General features: G+C 40.3%; 1 protein-coding gene across 1 annotated transcript; it reads left to right on the top strand.

Moving 5' to 3' along the window:
- The first annotated feature begins 1,844 nt into the window (after window positions 1-1,844).
- On the top strand, window positions 1,845-4,789 carry paqr8 (progestin and adipoQ receptor family member VIII). The gene is made up of 2 exons (XM_061754902.1): window positions 1,845-1,860; window positions 2,573-4,789. Exons 1-2 carry the CDS (start codon window positions 1,845-1,847, stop codon window positions 3,433-3,435), a joined length of 879 nt encoding a protein of 292 aa, XP_061610886.1. The 3' UTR covers window positions 3,436-4,789.
- The last annotated feature ends 11,057 nt before the right edge of the window (window positions 4,790-15,846 follow it).

Here is a 15,846-nt window from a genome sequence, read left to right as displayed (position 1 = left end):
AGCATTAATTCTTAGCTTAAATATAGGAAAATGACGATACTTAAAAAAATATTCAATGAAACAGTCCTACATATAAAAATTCTACCTAAATAAATGAAAACAAACTGTTTGAAAAGATTATATGTAATTAAGGTATTGTATTTAAAAGTTAAATACAACTGAACTCTACTTACAAAATGTAGTGTTATTATTATTATTATCATTATTATTATTATTCTATTTTTGTTCGGTGATATGCCCTGAGATTTTTTTCCAATGTAAACTAAATGCCTTAGCTCAATGGCTGGGGAAATACTTCATGTCTCCGCCCCTACAGGGCTTATGGGTAATGTAGTGAATTCGTTTATTGGTTGACCACTTTGTGTCGTCACCACACCCACTTAATTATGAGTATTAGTTTCATATTGGGTCTTATGTGTGCATTGGTGTAGAACTTCACTGTTTAATAGTGAGCGCTGTGTCTAATAACTCATTTGATAAGAGAACGTAACCAAAATATTGGCAGTAACTCACATAATATAGTGCAGAACCAAATGAATATGCATGTTGCAATACCTCCCTGGCAGTGTTTATCTAAATTGAGCATTATTATCATCCATCCATCCATCCATCCATCCACCCTGAACTGCCAGCCAATCGCAGGCATTATTATCAGTGAAGGCAAAATTAAATGGGGGGGGGGCGTTCCTGACCACTTGAACTCCGCCCACAAACTTCCAACTCAGCTGTGTTGTAACCCTTTTCCCTTCCTCTCCCAAATCAAACTTCCACATCACGTCATCATGTTTCCAGGCTGTGCAGCTCCTGTGAGAGGCGAGCAAGAGTAGTTTTATGCTTGCAGAGACGTGCTGCTCCAGGGGTGGGCAAACGGGTTCCATCCACACACAGGTGCGCTCAGCTCAATCGTTCAGTTTCGTCACGGCGAAAATCAAGTGTTTCTGAGTGGTTTGGGATTGCTTCATATTTAGGTCACGCTGTATACTTGTATAGGCCATGCGTTTGTTACTATGCAGCTCGGTTGGCTTGTAGAAAGTATGTCCAATGTTACTTTGCATCAGCAACAATTGAAAAGTTTTGACAATTCCACAGGTGCATGAACCTTATTGGCATCAGTAGTCTACATCATTTTGTGCTTATCTGTGATGCTCCCAGGTTTGTCTGCATATCTTCTTTGGTGAAGGAATGTCGCTGCTATTGTGACTTGCGACTGTTGTTTATTGTTGGAATAAGAATGTTTTGTTGTTGGTTATCCTGGCTTGGGAATGCCTCGTGCAGTCGACTTGCTGGCCAGCCTTCCTTTGCTCTTCAATCCCATTCATAAATTCTTCGTCAAACCAAAAAATGGAATTGAGTTCATATTGTTTCAAGTTTAAGTTATCAATCCAGAAAGCAAGTGAGGGGTTACAACCTGTTATGATAAAGGGTCATGCATTTGGTTACTTTGCCATTCATCCATCTGTTTTCTACATCAATTATGCTCGGGTTCAGTGATTTCCAACCTTTATGGAGCCAAGGCACATATTTTACAATTGAAAAATGTCACAAAAAGTGGATACATGAATTACTGTATGTACTTCCCGCCATCAAATAGAAGAGCATGTGTTTGTTCTGTCTGTCACTATGCCTCACTGCCATAAATAGATATGTGATTTCTTATAAATATAATATGATGATACAAATGAGACTATACCCAACACACTGGACATTTTAACAGCTGTAACTTAACTGTTTTTCCAAAGTCCATACATACAGTAAATACTGTAAACAGTATTTTGCCACCCCCCAAAAAAAAAAAACCAGGCTTCATTTACCACATCAGTCAGAATGAGATGTCAAAAAGCATAATGGAGGGCAACGAAGGTCTTCTGTATTTACTTCTTGAAAGAGTATATTGAGGGCAACAAGAAAAACGGACCCCTGGGGGGGGGGGGCACAAATGGAAAGCGGTGGGGGGGGGGGGGCCGAGGTAGATCATGGGAGGGGGGTGGGAACAGGAAGCAATCTAGAGGTGGGGAAATAGTGTTGGCTAGTTGGTAATTGTGAGTCTGGGGTGGGGTGAGGCATAATATATATGAGAGAAAAAAGGAAAGAAGGATTGATTGTGTAAATTGAGGAGGAAATTGGAGGGTGGTTGTGTAGGATTTTGTTGAATAAAGAAGGGATGGTGAGGTGGAAGGTAGTGTAAGGGGGTGGAGGTGATGGGGGGAGGGGTTGTGAATGGTTTAAGTGTGGTTTTGGGAAAAGATGGGGTTTGTATGGGGGTTGGGTTAAGGTGAATTGGGGGGGGGGGGAGTTGGGGGGTGGGGGTGGGGATTAATGGGGGGGAAGAATGGGAATGGATGTGGATTAATTAGGATATTAGATTTGTAATATAGGTAGGATGAGTAGAGGAGATTAATTAAATTAGATAAGATTAGTAAAATATAAAATTAGTGAAAAAGGTGTTATTAAGAAAGGAAAGTAGGACGAAAAAAAGGTAGGTTAATATATATGTAAAAAATGATTGTTTTAGGAAAAGTATGAGTGTAGGTAAAGGTAAAGGAATGATGTATGATAGGTTAATATTGGGAAGGCAGTAATATAAGCTACGAATCCCTCAATGTGTGGACTCACTTGCTGGCGGCTCTCGTGCTTGTACGCCGGTGGTGGGCTAACATAGGCACCCTGGGGTACACCTTTGCTGCAGCCTTTCTGCCTTTATGCCTCTTTTTTGTGTCTTCGCTTACATATTTGTTCCTCAGTGCGGCAGCTCACCTCTTTCAATCTCATTCTGAGCACGCACACTATTTCTTCTTTTTCATGGACTACGTGGGTGTGGCTGTTTATCAGTACGGATGTTCCCTCGGACATTATTTTTACACATCCGAGCCAGCGTGGAGAGACAGCTGCGTCGGCTCCCTGTTCCTGCCCGGCGCTGCTTTTTTGGGGTGGCTTTCCTGCGCTGGCTGTTGTTTCGCCAAGTCCAGATATCGGCGGCCGTATCCCGTGGGTCGTAAAATCTGTCAGCTGATCCCCACCGCTCTCGCGTACGTGCTGGGCATCAGTCCTGTGATTCACCGGCTTTCAACTTCGACCTGGTTGGAGGAGCCCTCGCTGCCTTTCCATGCCCTCCAGATAGCCTCTTTCCTTTTGAGCGCCATCTTCTTCTCTTGCCCCATACCCGAGCGCTTCTTCCCAGGCCGCTGTGACTTTCTGGGCCAAGGTCATCAGATATTTCACGTGTTTTTGTCTATGTGCACACTGTTTCAACTTGAGGCTCTCTTCCAGGACTATGTCAGGCAGAGGGATACAGTGGTGGAGGCATTTGGGGAGAGGCAGCTGTGGTGTGCCTGTATATCCTTCCCCGCCCTGTTCCTGTGTTGCATTTTGACAGCACTTGTAACAATGAGGCACAAACAGAAACAACTGCAGGGTCAGAAAGACCGTGACAGTTAAGTCGTGTGTTTGTGTGTGTGTGTGTGTGTATAACTAGAGTCGGCAAACAAGTGATATGAAAACCAGCAACTAAATGCTAAGTATCACAACATAGTTCCAGGCGTGTCGATGTTAATTTGACATATCCCAAATGTTTCACAGCAGATTCAAGGAAGAAATATTTGGCTTATTGCACTGCAGACTTGCAGAAGACTCACTAAAGTTTTCCTCAATGAATCATTGCTGCTGCTGCTGCTGTAGGAATCCAAGCGGAGCGAGCTAAAAGTAACAGTGACTTTGTTGCTGTATAAAACCAACTGCCATATATGTTTGATGAATTTTAGAGAATCCATTAAAAAAAAAATAATAATAATAATAATAATTCATCAATTGCCCACCAAAAAAATAAAAGGTAGCATTGGAGTTTTCCTATTTTTTTATTTTTTTTTTTAAGTGGGATTTTGGACCATGAAAAACTGGAATGTTGTGGAGGGCCACACCAACATGCTAACCTCAGTCGTGTTCAGTATTATTTGACAAAAATAAGCAGTCATAGCATCACAGTGTATAGTGGTTAGCACATCCGCTTCACATTTCTGAGGTTGGAGGTTCGAATCCGGGCTGCAGCCTTCTTGTGTGGAGTTTGCATGTTCTCGCTGTACTTGCGCGGGTTTTCTTTGAGTACTCTCATTTCTTCCCACATTCCAAAAAAACGTGTGGTAGGTTCATTGAAAACTCAAAATGGCCCTTGGGTGTGAATGTGAGTATGAACGTTTGTATACGTGCGGTACAGTGGCTGAGACGGGCCACAACAAATTTTGGTGGTAATAAGTGCTGTTGTACTGTGTTAACTTATAGAAGCTCTCAAGTCAAAAGCAATTCAATCTGGTAGACTGGTCAGCCTTGGATAGAGTGCAAAATATTTATTCATTCAATTTCCTATAGGACAAATTGTATTTGAAAGGTCAGACTGTCATCATCAACTCAAAAGCAATGTATTGTTTGATGTTACAATATGTTTAGTTTGCTGTTGTGTGGTCTTTGTCAAAAAAAAAAAAATTCCCCCCTTGGCATCACTAGTACCTTATTGTGGTGACCACACACAAAAAGCCAAAGAAATAGCTAACATACTTGAGTGTTTATCTTTTAGATCATGGGTTCCCAACCACAGGACTAATACAACCACTTCTGAAAGAGGACATGTCTACATGTAACGATAGCTTACTATGATGAATGCATTTTTGTTCAACTCAACCACAATCGTAGTTTAATTGTGTGTGTGTCAATCAGACAAATTTTTTTCTCAGTGTTCTGCACAAATGTTCATTACCCAAGGTTATTAACACTTGGTTTAATAAAACGCAATGTGGCAAAACTTGGCTTTCCTCTTTATTGTCTGCGATCTAATATAAAAGAACATGCTTTATACAATTTGAACTGTAGCAACGAACAGTTTGGGTTAAAAATCATATATATGGGCTAAAAGGGAATAGGTAGCATTCAATGACTATTAAAAGCTGGAAAAACATTAGATAGCCTGATGTAAATAGAACAACTAATCAAAGGTAGATTAGGCCAACAGATAGCAACTGAGTAGGTTTAATCTACACAAATGAACAATTACAGGGAATGCACCCAGCTGCAGAAATATAAAACCGGTGATTTGGTATGGTATTATTATTTGCAGTAATATTAATTTTAATTTATTCATTTCAAGGTGGCACGGTGACGACTGGTTCGCACATCCGCCTCACAGTTCCGAGGACGCGGGTTCAAATCCTGTGTGGAGTTTGCATGTTCTCCCCCGTGCCTGCGTGAGTCTTTCTCCGGGTACTCCGGTTTCCCCCCACATCCCAAAAACGTGTGGTACGTCAATTGAAGACTCTAAATTGCCCTGAGGTGTGCATGTGACTCTGAATGATTGTTTGTTTGTATGTCACCTGCGATTGGCTGGCGACCAGTTCAGGCTGGCAGTCGTTCCGGACGGATGGCAGTCATTTCAATCTATGTTAGCGTTTCCATTTCAAGTACCAATTTTTAATATAATGATATTGAATTCCCTTCTGCATCCTGGTTCGTGTCGATTAACATAATGAACAAACCAACTACTCCAATCATTATATAAGCTCTCAGTCAGATTTAGTAAGCAGTGAACATTCTAACCACCATGAAATAGGATCTATTACATTGTCGACTATCTACCTTTATCTTGGCGCACCTAAAACATGCAAGGGTGTGTCAGAACAAATGAGAGGCCCATTATCGTCTCCTATGACACCACATATGAACAATGTTAAAGATTCTGGTTGCGGGTAAACTCATACTTCACCTCCTGTACATTGAATTATTTAGTAGCAAATGTCTGTCCCATATCCAATATTTAACACCTTGGTCATCTTCTTATCAACAAATCTCTGAATTTACTTTACTGGGTCTTTAACGCAACCTTTAAGTTGGTGAGAATCAGAATGAAGCGGAATGTAAAAATAAGTATTTCATATTCCATTGTTACAGTCCACTAGCATTGGGGCCCGAGTATGGCAACGACCAACCTTAGCCAGCAGATGGCACTCACCTACAGGGCATGAATGGCTTTAATATTATAAATTTACATCCCAACAAGTCAGACAGACATCTTTCATCTTGTTTTGCCTTGGCAGAGGTCTTCGCTCTACTGTGTGCTGTTCTAGTTTATGAATGCAGTGATTTGACTTTCCAAATGTAAAACTTGTTCTCTGGAAAAAACTGAGATGACAATAATACTGCATCGCTCATATATACTCAAGTATTATGGGATGGCACAGCTGAGAGAGAGGTGGGAGTGACATTTACTCTGCCTGCAATCAACAAACAATTTGCAGCATTACTGTGAACTTGATTGCAATTGCGTGTAAAGTAATATAAATAACTATTATACAGTACATACACAGTTGGATTGGGTACTACTGTATTGTAAATGTAATGATACAGTATATGAATGGCACAAGCTTATGGGCGCAATTGAAATAGCAGTGTAACAACTTGGAAAGCGTATGCAGCAAGTGCGAGCACAATGGGCTGGTTATCAGCTCGCGGGAGCACCTCCTTCAAAACAGGAAGGACACCAATGAAAATGAATCCCTCCTTCAAGCACCTGCCTGCCGGAGCGCATAATAATGTGACTCGAGCTGAATGACTGGCAGCAGTTGGTGACACAACAGCAGTGAGTCAAGTGGCACACACTGGTAAGTGATCAATATTGCACAGTGTGTATGACACTTCATTTGTGTGACATGTCTGACAAAATGATCATCTTCTCACGATTTATTGTTGGCAGATCATTTCTGTTTGACCACATCGCAGATCCACAATGGCTCCGATTGCAATGTTCGACATGATGTCTTCTTTTTCGTCCGCTGAAGTGGGCATCATCTCCCTCATCGTCTTCCTCATCATCAGCATTAGTCTGGTGGCCCTCTGCAATGACTGTCAGAAGTAAGTTCGATCATCAACGGTGATCCCTATTTGAAGGAACACTGGCTGCTAAATGTATGAAATAATCTTTACCCCCAAATATCAACTATACATGTCATCTGATTCTTTTTTTAATTTTCCATTCTAAAATGGGAGACCGGCATGGCAATTCATTTCCTTTCAACACCACCAAACTGAGACTTGTCAGACTTGATAGGTGAATTTTGTGGAAAGGTGTTGGCTGTTCAAAAACGAGGAAGCAGGCACGTTTAAAGAGTTGAAATGGCTCTAAGTGTAAAAAAAAAAAAAAAAAAAAGATGCTAAATAAGACAACATGGAGCAACTGTTCGAACTCACTGTCTCGTCTACATGAGCGGACAAATGACCCAATTGGACATGAACATATTTTGGAACACACCTATGTACGTGTCAGCGAGTTTCCACACCCACTGCTGCCAAACATACCAGGCATAGAGGCCCGGTCAAACCGAGGCAATGAAAATACACTCTTATCTGCTGCTTAGCGCATTCCTCGAGTTGTTTGTCACCCACAGGAATGAAACTGCAGTGGGACAGCAGTGAGAGATGGGAGTCATTTGAGTTGTTATCTACCACCCCAATTCCAATGAAGTTGGGACGTTGTGTTAAACATAAATAAAAACAGAATACAATGATTCTCAAGTCATGCTCAACCTATCTTTAATTGAATACACTACAAAGACGAGATATTTAATGTTCAAACTGATAAACTTTATTTTTTTTTTAGCAAATAATCATTAATTTAGAATTTTATGGCTGCAAAAAGCTGGGACAGGTGGCAAAAAAGACTGAGAAAGTTGAGGAATGCTCATCAAACACCTGTTTGGAACATCCCACAGGTGAACAGGCTAATTGGGAACAGTTGGGTGCCATGATTGGGTATAAAAGGAGCTTCCTTGAATTGTTCAGTCATTCACAAGCAAAGATGGGGCGAGGTTCACCTCTTTGTAAACAAATGCGTGAGAAAACAGTCGAACAGTTTAAGGACAATGTTCCTCAACGTACAATTGCAAGGAATTTAGGGATTTTATCATCTACAGTCAATAATATCATCAAAAGGTTCAGAGAATCTGGAGATATCACTGCATGTAAGCGGCAAGGCCGAAAACCAACATTGAATGCCCGTGACCTTCGATCCCCCAGGCGGCACTGCATGAAAAACTGACATCAATGTGTAAAGGATATCACCACATGGGCTCAGGAACACTTCAGAAAACCAATGTCAGTAAATACAGTTCGGCGCTACATCCGTAAGTGTGACTTGAAACTCTACTATGCAAAGCAAAAGCCATTTATCAACAACACCCAGAAACCGCCGGCTTCTCTGGGCCCGAGCTCATCTAAGATGGACTGATGCAAAGTGGAAAAGTATTCTGTGGTCCGACGAGTCCACATTTCAAATTGTTTTGGGAAATTGTGGACGTCGTGTCCTCTGGGCCAAAGAGGAAAAGAACCATCCGGACTGTTATGGACGCAAAGTTCAAAAGCCAGCATCTGCGGTGGTATGGGGCTGTGTTAGTACCAATGGCATGGGTAACTTACACATCTGTGAAGGCACCATTAATGCTGAAAGGTACATACAGGTTTTGGAGAAACATATGCTGCCATCCAAGCAACGTGTCTTTCATCGACGCCCCTGTTTATTTCAGCAAAACAATGCCAAACCACATTCTGCACGTGTTACAACAGCGTGGCTTCGTAGTGAAAGAGTGAGGGTATTAGACTGGTCTGCCTGCAGTCCAGACCTGTCTCCCATTGAAATTGTGTACCGCATTATGAAGCGTAAAATACGACAACGGAGACCCCGGACTGTTGAACAGCTGAAGCTTTAGATCGAGCAAGAATGGGAAAGAATTCCACCTACAAAGCTTCAACAATTAGTGTCGTCAGTTCCCAAACGTTTATTGAATGTTGTTAAAAGAAAAGTTGATGTAACACAGTGGTAAACATGACCCTCTCCAAGCTTTTTTGAAACGTGTTGCACCCATAAAATTCTAAGTTAATGATTATTTGCTAAAAACAATAAAGTTTCTCAGTTTGAACATTAAATATCTTGTATTTGTAGTGTATTTAATTGAATGTAGGTTGAACATGATTTGCAAATCATTGTATTCTGTTTTTATTTACGTCCCAACTTCATTGGAATTGGGGTTGTAGTTCATTAAGCAAAATGACTGGGAGATAACACAGGATCAAGAATGTGTATTACATTTCACACCGCTGTGGTGGAGTCATTACAATAAACATAGGAGTTAATGACTCAATAAATGAGTTACTAAAACTATGTTGATCGAAGTGAGACTATATTTTGAAGTCCTTCAAAGGACAAGGAACCATATATAGTACCAAATACCAGTACAAACAATTTGGTACTATATCTGGTACATTATATATGATGAGTTCCACACCTCCCGATAAGCAAGTAGGACTGTGATTTCAATCAGCCCATCAGCCAAGCAAAGCAAATTCGTTTCTACAATATAGTGCATTTCATACACAAGGTAACTCACCATGCTTCACATGATTCAAAGCATTTAAAATAAAGGGAAAAAACAGCTTTAAAACATTAAGAAAGAAAGGTATTGAAGTAAACTATGTCACACATCTCGCTGGCGTCGGGGAGAATATTTGTATTTCCAAAACCATCACTTTTCAAACATAAAAAATGGCTTGATGTTTGAGCCATAACATTGCATCATCAAAGAGAGGCTTGCCTTTTTCTGCACTTCACGTTGGTCAAGAATTTGTGAAACTAATGTGGCAACTGACTGATAGTATCGATTTGTGAAAGAAAAATACAAAATTGACCACATTTGGACACAAGGCATTTCTGTGCCTATCTGTATATATCTGATGTTATATTTCTAATGTTTTTTATGATAATGATGATGATGATAATTTGTATTTTATTTTAGTAAATGTTTGCAATATAAGTTTTGTACTCACATCGTGCTAAAAAAAATATTGTTTTGATATACAATACGCCCTGCGACTGACTGGCGACCAGTTCAGGGTGTAGTCCGCCTTTCGCCCGAAGTCAGCTGGGATAGGCTCCAGCACCCCGCGACCCTAACCAGGATAAGCGGTGTTGTAAATGGATGGATATACAATACAATCATATCACATCACAATCATATACAGTACATTCAAGTCTCGCCAAAAGTAGAGCACTTAGGGAATCTGCGTTTTGAAAATGTTAACCCCAGGAAAATGTAAATAAAGGACTGTATGTACATTTGTCCCCGGACACACACGTACACACACACTGTCACACCCTCAGAACAAGGTACTAACTTTTATTTGTTGTCATCCTCAGGAGCTCCGGCAATGCGTACGATGTGAACGGAGGAGGCACGGTATGAACTGACTCATTCTTCCTCTTCCTCTCACGTGTCATTCCGAATTCCATTCATGAAGCAGCACCCTTTAAATTAGCAAGCTGTCACTCTGGAATTGCAGCTGGCCTGATTTGGTCCAGAGCATGCAAACTCAAAATATGTGGTCTATGTGACATTTTGTACAAACATTACTGGAAAGCAGGATTAATTAGTATTAACACATTCACTGCCATTGACGGCTTGAGAAGTCTAATATCCATGTTAACGGGGAAGGCTGGCACTGAATGAGTTAATATGAATTAGTAGACACCCTCCATCCATCCATCCATCCATTTTCTGAGCCGCTTCTCCTCACTAGGGTCGCGGGCGTGCTGGAGCCTATCCCAGCTGTCATCGGGCAGGAGGCGGGGTACACCCTGAACTGGTTGCCAGCCAATCGCAGGGCACATAGAAACAAACAACCATTCGCACTCACAGTCATGCCTACGGGCAATTTAGAGTCTCCAATTAATGCATGTTTTTGGGATGTGGGAGGAAACCGGAGTGCCCGGAGAAAACCCACGCTGGCACGGGGAGAACATGCAAACTCCACACAGGCGGGGCCGGGGATTGAACCCGGGTCCTCAGAACTGTGAAGCTGACGCTCTAACCAGTTGTTCACCGTGCCACCCATTAGTAGACACTGTAAGCTTTAAAAAAAAAAAAAAAAAAAGATTAAATGTTGGAAACGAACTAAAATATTAGCCAGCACAATATGCCCTCCATTCAAACACTTTATGAGCACATACACACAAAATATGTGAAAGCAGCGCTTCAAGAGAATCAACCTCCGCCGAAGCTTAACGTGTCAAACAGGTGAAGTAATTTCTGAATTGATCAACATATGAAATTGAAATAACATTTCAATTAAATTCAATTAAAAACATCATAATAAAGGAAGTTGCACCAAACCCGTGTTGCTGAAAACACAAATAGTTTGGTGAATTGAAATGCAGAATATGTATAGATAACAACAACAACAACAACAAATCATTTTGAATCATAGCAAGTTTACAACATCACTCCAGATTGAAAAATACAAAGTCTCAAATCAAAATTGCATAGAAGCATCTGAATACATATAAATCATGTGATCATTATGATGAGTATTGACTGTCATTGTGGATGCGTTTGGTCAAGTGATGCAACACACAAGGAGCCTCTCGATGTCCATACTGAAAGCGCCGGCCTGTGAAGTTACTTGGAAGTAGTTGAGAGTATGTGGCAACCAAATCAGCCAACAATAATTGTAATAGATTTTGGAAGGAGATCAATCGGAACTGGATATAAATTGGATATACTGTAGTGCAGAGAGGAATGAAACATTATAGACTTTACACCCATCCGATCAGCTTGATCTGTATCAGCCGATAATTCCTTGTAGCATTTTATGCTGATTGGCTGATCGGCTTTAATGTCATAATTCGCCGATCCGATCAATGACGTCATTGATCGGCTCTGCAAAAGACATTTACTCCGCGTTGCCGTCGTGTACAGTATATTTGAATACAAAAGCTAGCTTATTTTTAGCCTAGTCGTGTGTCTTTTGATGTAGTACTGTAAATATCTGACCGCCAAAAAAGTTTTTTTTTTTTTTTTTTTTAAAAACATGTCGGTGGTGTGGGACAGACAACACGTCTGAGACAAACAAGGCGTAATGCCTGGATCAGACTACAAGACAAATTTGCTCTTTCGCAATTGGACTTTGTCAGACTACTGCAATAAAATCTTGTATTCCGATACCGCCGTATCCCGTTTTTTATGATCACTGGGCTTTATCTTGTCAACTCAAACGTGACCGGATACACTCGTTACCATCAGGAATTGCTTGAGGTATATGTGCACAAGTATATACAGTAAATGAACAAGTCATTTAAATAGACACATTGCTCCATCTTGTGATCGGATCGGTGATCGGTTATCGTTTTTTTAACCTTGCTGATCGATGATCGGTAATCGGCCCCAAAAATCCTGATCGTGTAAAGCCTATGAAACAATGGCCCTTATGAAGCAATAATACTGCTGTATCTTATCAAGCCAAACATTTTACAACAGCAACTAAGAAAATGTAGCTCTTTTTTCTTCCTGCAGAAAGCAAAGCCACTTGCTGCTCCAAGTCCAGGAATGATGCCAAACATTTTTTCCCCAGTAGATCAGAGTTGTTTTCAGAACTTTATTTGCTCTTATTTCCCGCTCGTGCCAAAATTATTGCTTTGTCATTTTTTCATGATGTGCAGGCCATCCATGACTTGACACCGTCATACAGTCAGGAGGCATCCAATGGTTTTTAGGTGGCAATGTTCAGAATGGAAACAGTGAAGAATCGTATAACTTGTTTTAGCAGCATCACAGACAATAGCAAAGCGGTGCAAACAGGAAATACCGCGCTTAAGGCATACACTATTTTGCTCAGTGTTGGATGCTTATCTACACAGGCAGTTTCTGTGGTGAACTAAAAAATGAAAGTTTAAGAGAATAAATGGTCACATATGACAAGGGATAGATAAAGATTCAGATTGCTTTTGTGGTTATATTTCAAATGTAACGAAAATTGTAATCACGAAAATGTTCCAAGAGCAACTGTAATCTAATTCCACATTTTCTCCCAGTAATGTAATGGATTACAGTTACATACATTTTGTTATTAAATCATGTACAGTAATCTTGTTAAATGTAATTAATAATGGGACAACTAGTAAAGGGGAACAAGCCATTCCCCAGCAAGATTTTGAACAACTTTTCAGCCCACGCAAGCAATGCTTTTGTGTTCTAATTTGTAGCTGTCCATAGAGATGATTGCAAAGCATTCCCTCCTCTTGTTGTTTTTAAAGACGTCACCAGTGACTAGTCGACTTTCATCGCATTACTGTTGACTTTAAAAAAAAAAAAATTAAAATGAAGTTGTGCAAGTCCTGGAACAGCGGCTATGAGTTGGCGTGAAGGAAGCAGAAGAGAGGCCATGACAGGGACAACTATATTCAGAGGCCACTATTTTTTTACAAGCTTGAATCCAAAACAGTAGTAGTCCGACACTTGTCACACTCTATAGCAGGGGTGTGCAATTCATTTCCCAAAAGGGCCTTGTGAGAAACTGGAAGGTTTGTCAAGGGCCAAGCCAAAATGCTAACCTTAGTTGTGTTCCATATTAATATAATGTAGTTATATAAACAGGGGTACACATCATTTTGGTCTGGTTCTCAAAGGAGCACAAGAGTTTGTTGCTTGGGGCTCTTTTTTTTTTTTCTTTTCTTTTTTCTTAAATAGTTCCTCGAGTGGTTGGGAAAGTCATAGTTGCTAAGTTGACACAAGTTGTTGCTTTTGCTCGCTTGCGCTGCCTCACATGTGTGCACATCAAAATAGAAGCACTCCATATTTTGTGTTTTGTTTCGGCTTGATAAAGACACCGAGGGCCGGGCAGAGACTGGACGGGCCGATGTGCCCCGTTGTCCGTATTTTGCGCAGGACTGCTCTATCGTAATCGACCCCATTGGGTTAATGATTGAACTCCAACGTACTGTATATGTTTGTAATTCCTTTTTAAGTGCAGGTATACTTTAAAGTGTTAAATAAAGTGATTATAGTATTACGGATTAGAGTGATGTATTGTATTGTTGTCTGACACAATGCAGTATTATTACACCAGCACCAAATACGGATACGGTCTGATCAAAACCAAGTATGCAAACCATGTGTAATCTCCCCAAATCCATGTCAACACTGATCAACGGAAACCGTTTTATTTTTTTTATTTTTTTTACTTTGCTCCTGAGAAATGTTTTTATTTGTTAATCTGACAATACTTTTATAGTAAAATTCTGAGAAAAAAAATCTTGAGGTTATTGCTTAATATCCAAGAAGACCACTTTCCTTCTTCAGTTACATTGATGATGTGCTCATAGATATCTTGACGGCACTTTGAACTCTGATGCTTCGTTAAACTTTTGAGACATTTTTGAAAAGCCAAAGATTCCAAATGTTACAACTTTTTGTGCGTTTGACTTTGGACGTTCCACTATATCTAATTCAAAGTAGGCAAACAGAGCTGTCGCTAGTTAGCAGAAGGTGGGTCTCACGTGGCTGTGTGCACGGCAACACAATGCATTCATTGTGCATTGATTGTTCTTCTCTATCTTTACGACAGGTTGACGGCAGAGGTAAGTTATCTCATGAAATCAAGCGTTTTATCAAGTGTATTTTCTAACTTGCTTACATTCTCTTGACAATTTCCAGACTCAAACTATGCAACATGGAGGGACCATAAAAACATGCCAAAAAGTACTCTGGAAAGATCGACCCACATAACCCACTAAGCCCCCGCTCACAATCCTCCTTTACACTAACCCCCAATGTTGTTGAAAGGAAGCACCGATTTTCAAGAGGCATAAATAAGGACAAATAACACTGAGCATTCCTTTACAATGAAATCCAGTTTTCCAACGGTTGGCTTTGTCCAAAATGGAGGCAGTTTCAGCTTTACAAGACTGACTTCACCATGTCAGGCTTTTAGCTAAATGGCAAACCTCAAGAAAAAAAAAAAAAAAAAAAAACTTTAAAACCTAATGTCGCATCAAAACACATTATTGAGAGAGTTAGATTGTAAGACTGCAGCAAAAAGTGCCATAAATTTGCCCAAATTAGCTAAATATTCAATAATTCCATCTGCACAATTGTTTTGTGGGCCCATAAAAGCAAGTTTACATTGAAACAACACTAATGGAACTGTGCCAAATTTTGAATTGGGAAAATAAAAACGTGTTATAAAAACAGCAGACAGCTTCTAATCAGTTTGACTGAGAGGAAGTTATGATTATTTTATTTTCATTTGGGATATAGAAGATGTTTAGTCATGAAGCATTCTGACACCATCCAAAATCATCTACTTGCATGTTCATGAAGGTGACACAGATTTTACAGTGACAAAATAGGCCACAGGTGTCAAACTCATGGCCCGGGGGCCAGATTTGGCCCACCACATCATTTTATGTGGCCCGCAAAAGCAAATGATGTGCGTCGACTTCATGTTTCTTGGGAAAATATCCAAATTGTAAATTGTCTTGTAATATTGTTTAAATATTGCGAGCATTTATTTTTTTTTTTTACCAATCACCCCTTTTAAAAGAAATGTAATAGTTGAAAACATTTATATTCTGATTTCAAAAGTTGTTATCCATCAATTTGATGTGTACATATAAATATATGAGGCAATAATTCATTTATATGGGTTCATAGTCTAGGTTAATTGACAACTCTCAATTGCCCGTAGGTGTGAATGTGAGTGCGAATGGTTGTTTGTTTGTATGTGCCCTGCGATTGGCTGGCAACCAGTTCGGGGTGTACCCCGCCTCCTGCCCGATGACAGCTGGGATAGGCTCCAGCACAGCCGCGACCCTCGTGAGGAGAAGCGGCTCAGAAAATGGATGGATGGATGGATGGGTTCATAGTCATAACGGCCCTCAGAAGGAAGTCATGACTACAAAATGAGTTTGACACCGCTGAAATAGGCCATCAAATCAAATATTTAATGTTCATTCATACACATGGCTACTTTCAGCAAGAAACTTTT

This window comes from Phyllopteryx taeniolatus, chromosome 18 (genome assembly GCF_024500385.1).
Source record: "Phyllopteryx taeniolatus isolate TA_2022b chromosome 18, UOR_Ptae_1.2, whole genome shotgun sequence".
Taxonomy (NCBI): Eukaryota; Metazoa; Chordata; class Actinopteri; order Syngnathiformes; family Syngnathidae; genus Phyllopteryx; species Phyllopteryx taeniolatus.
Note: the sequence above shows the minus strand (reverse complement) of the source record. Positions and strands in the feature narration are given on the sequence as shown.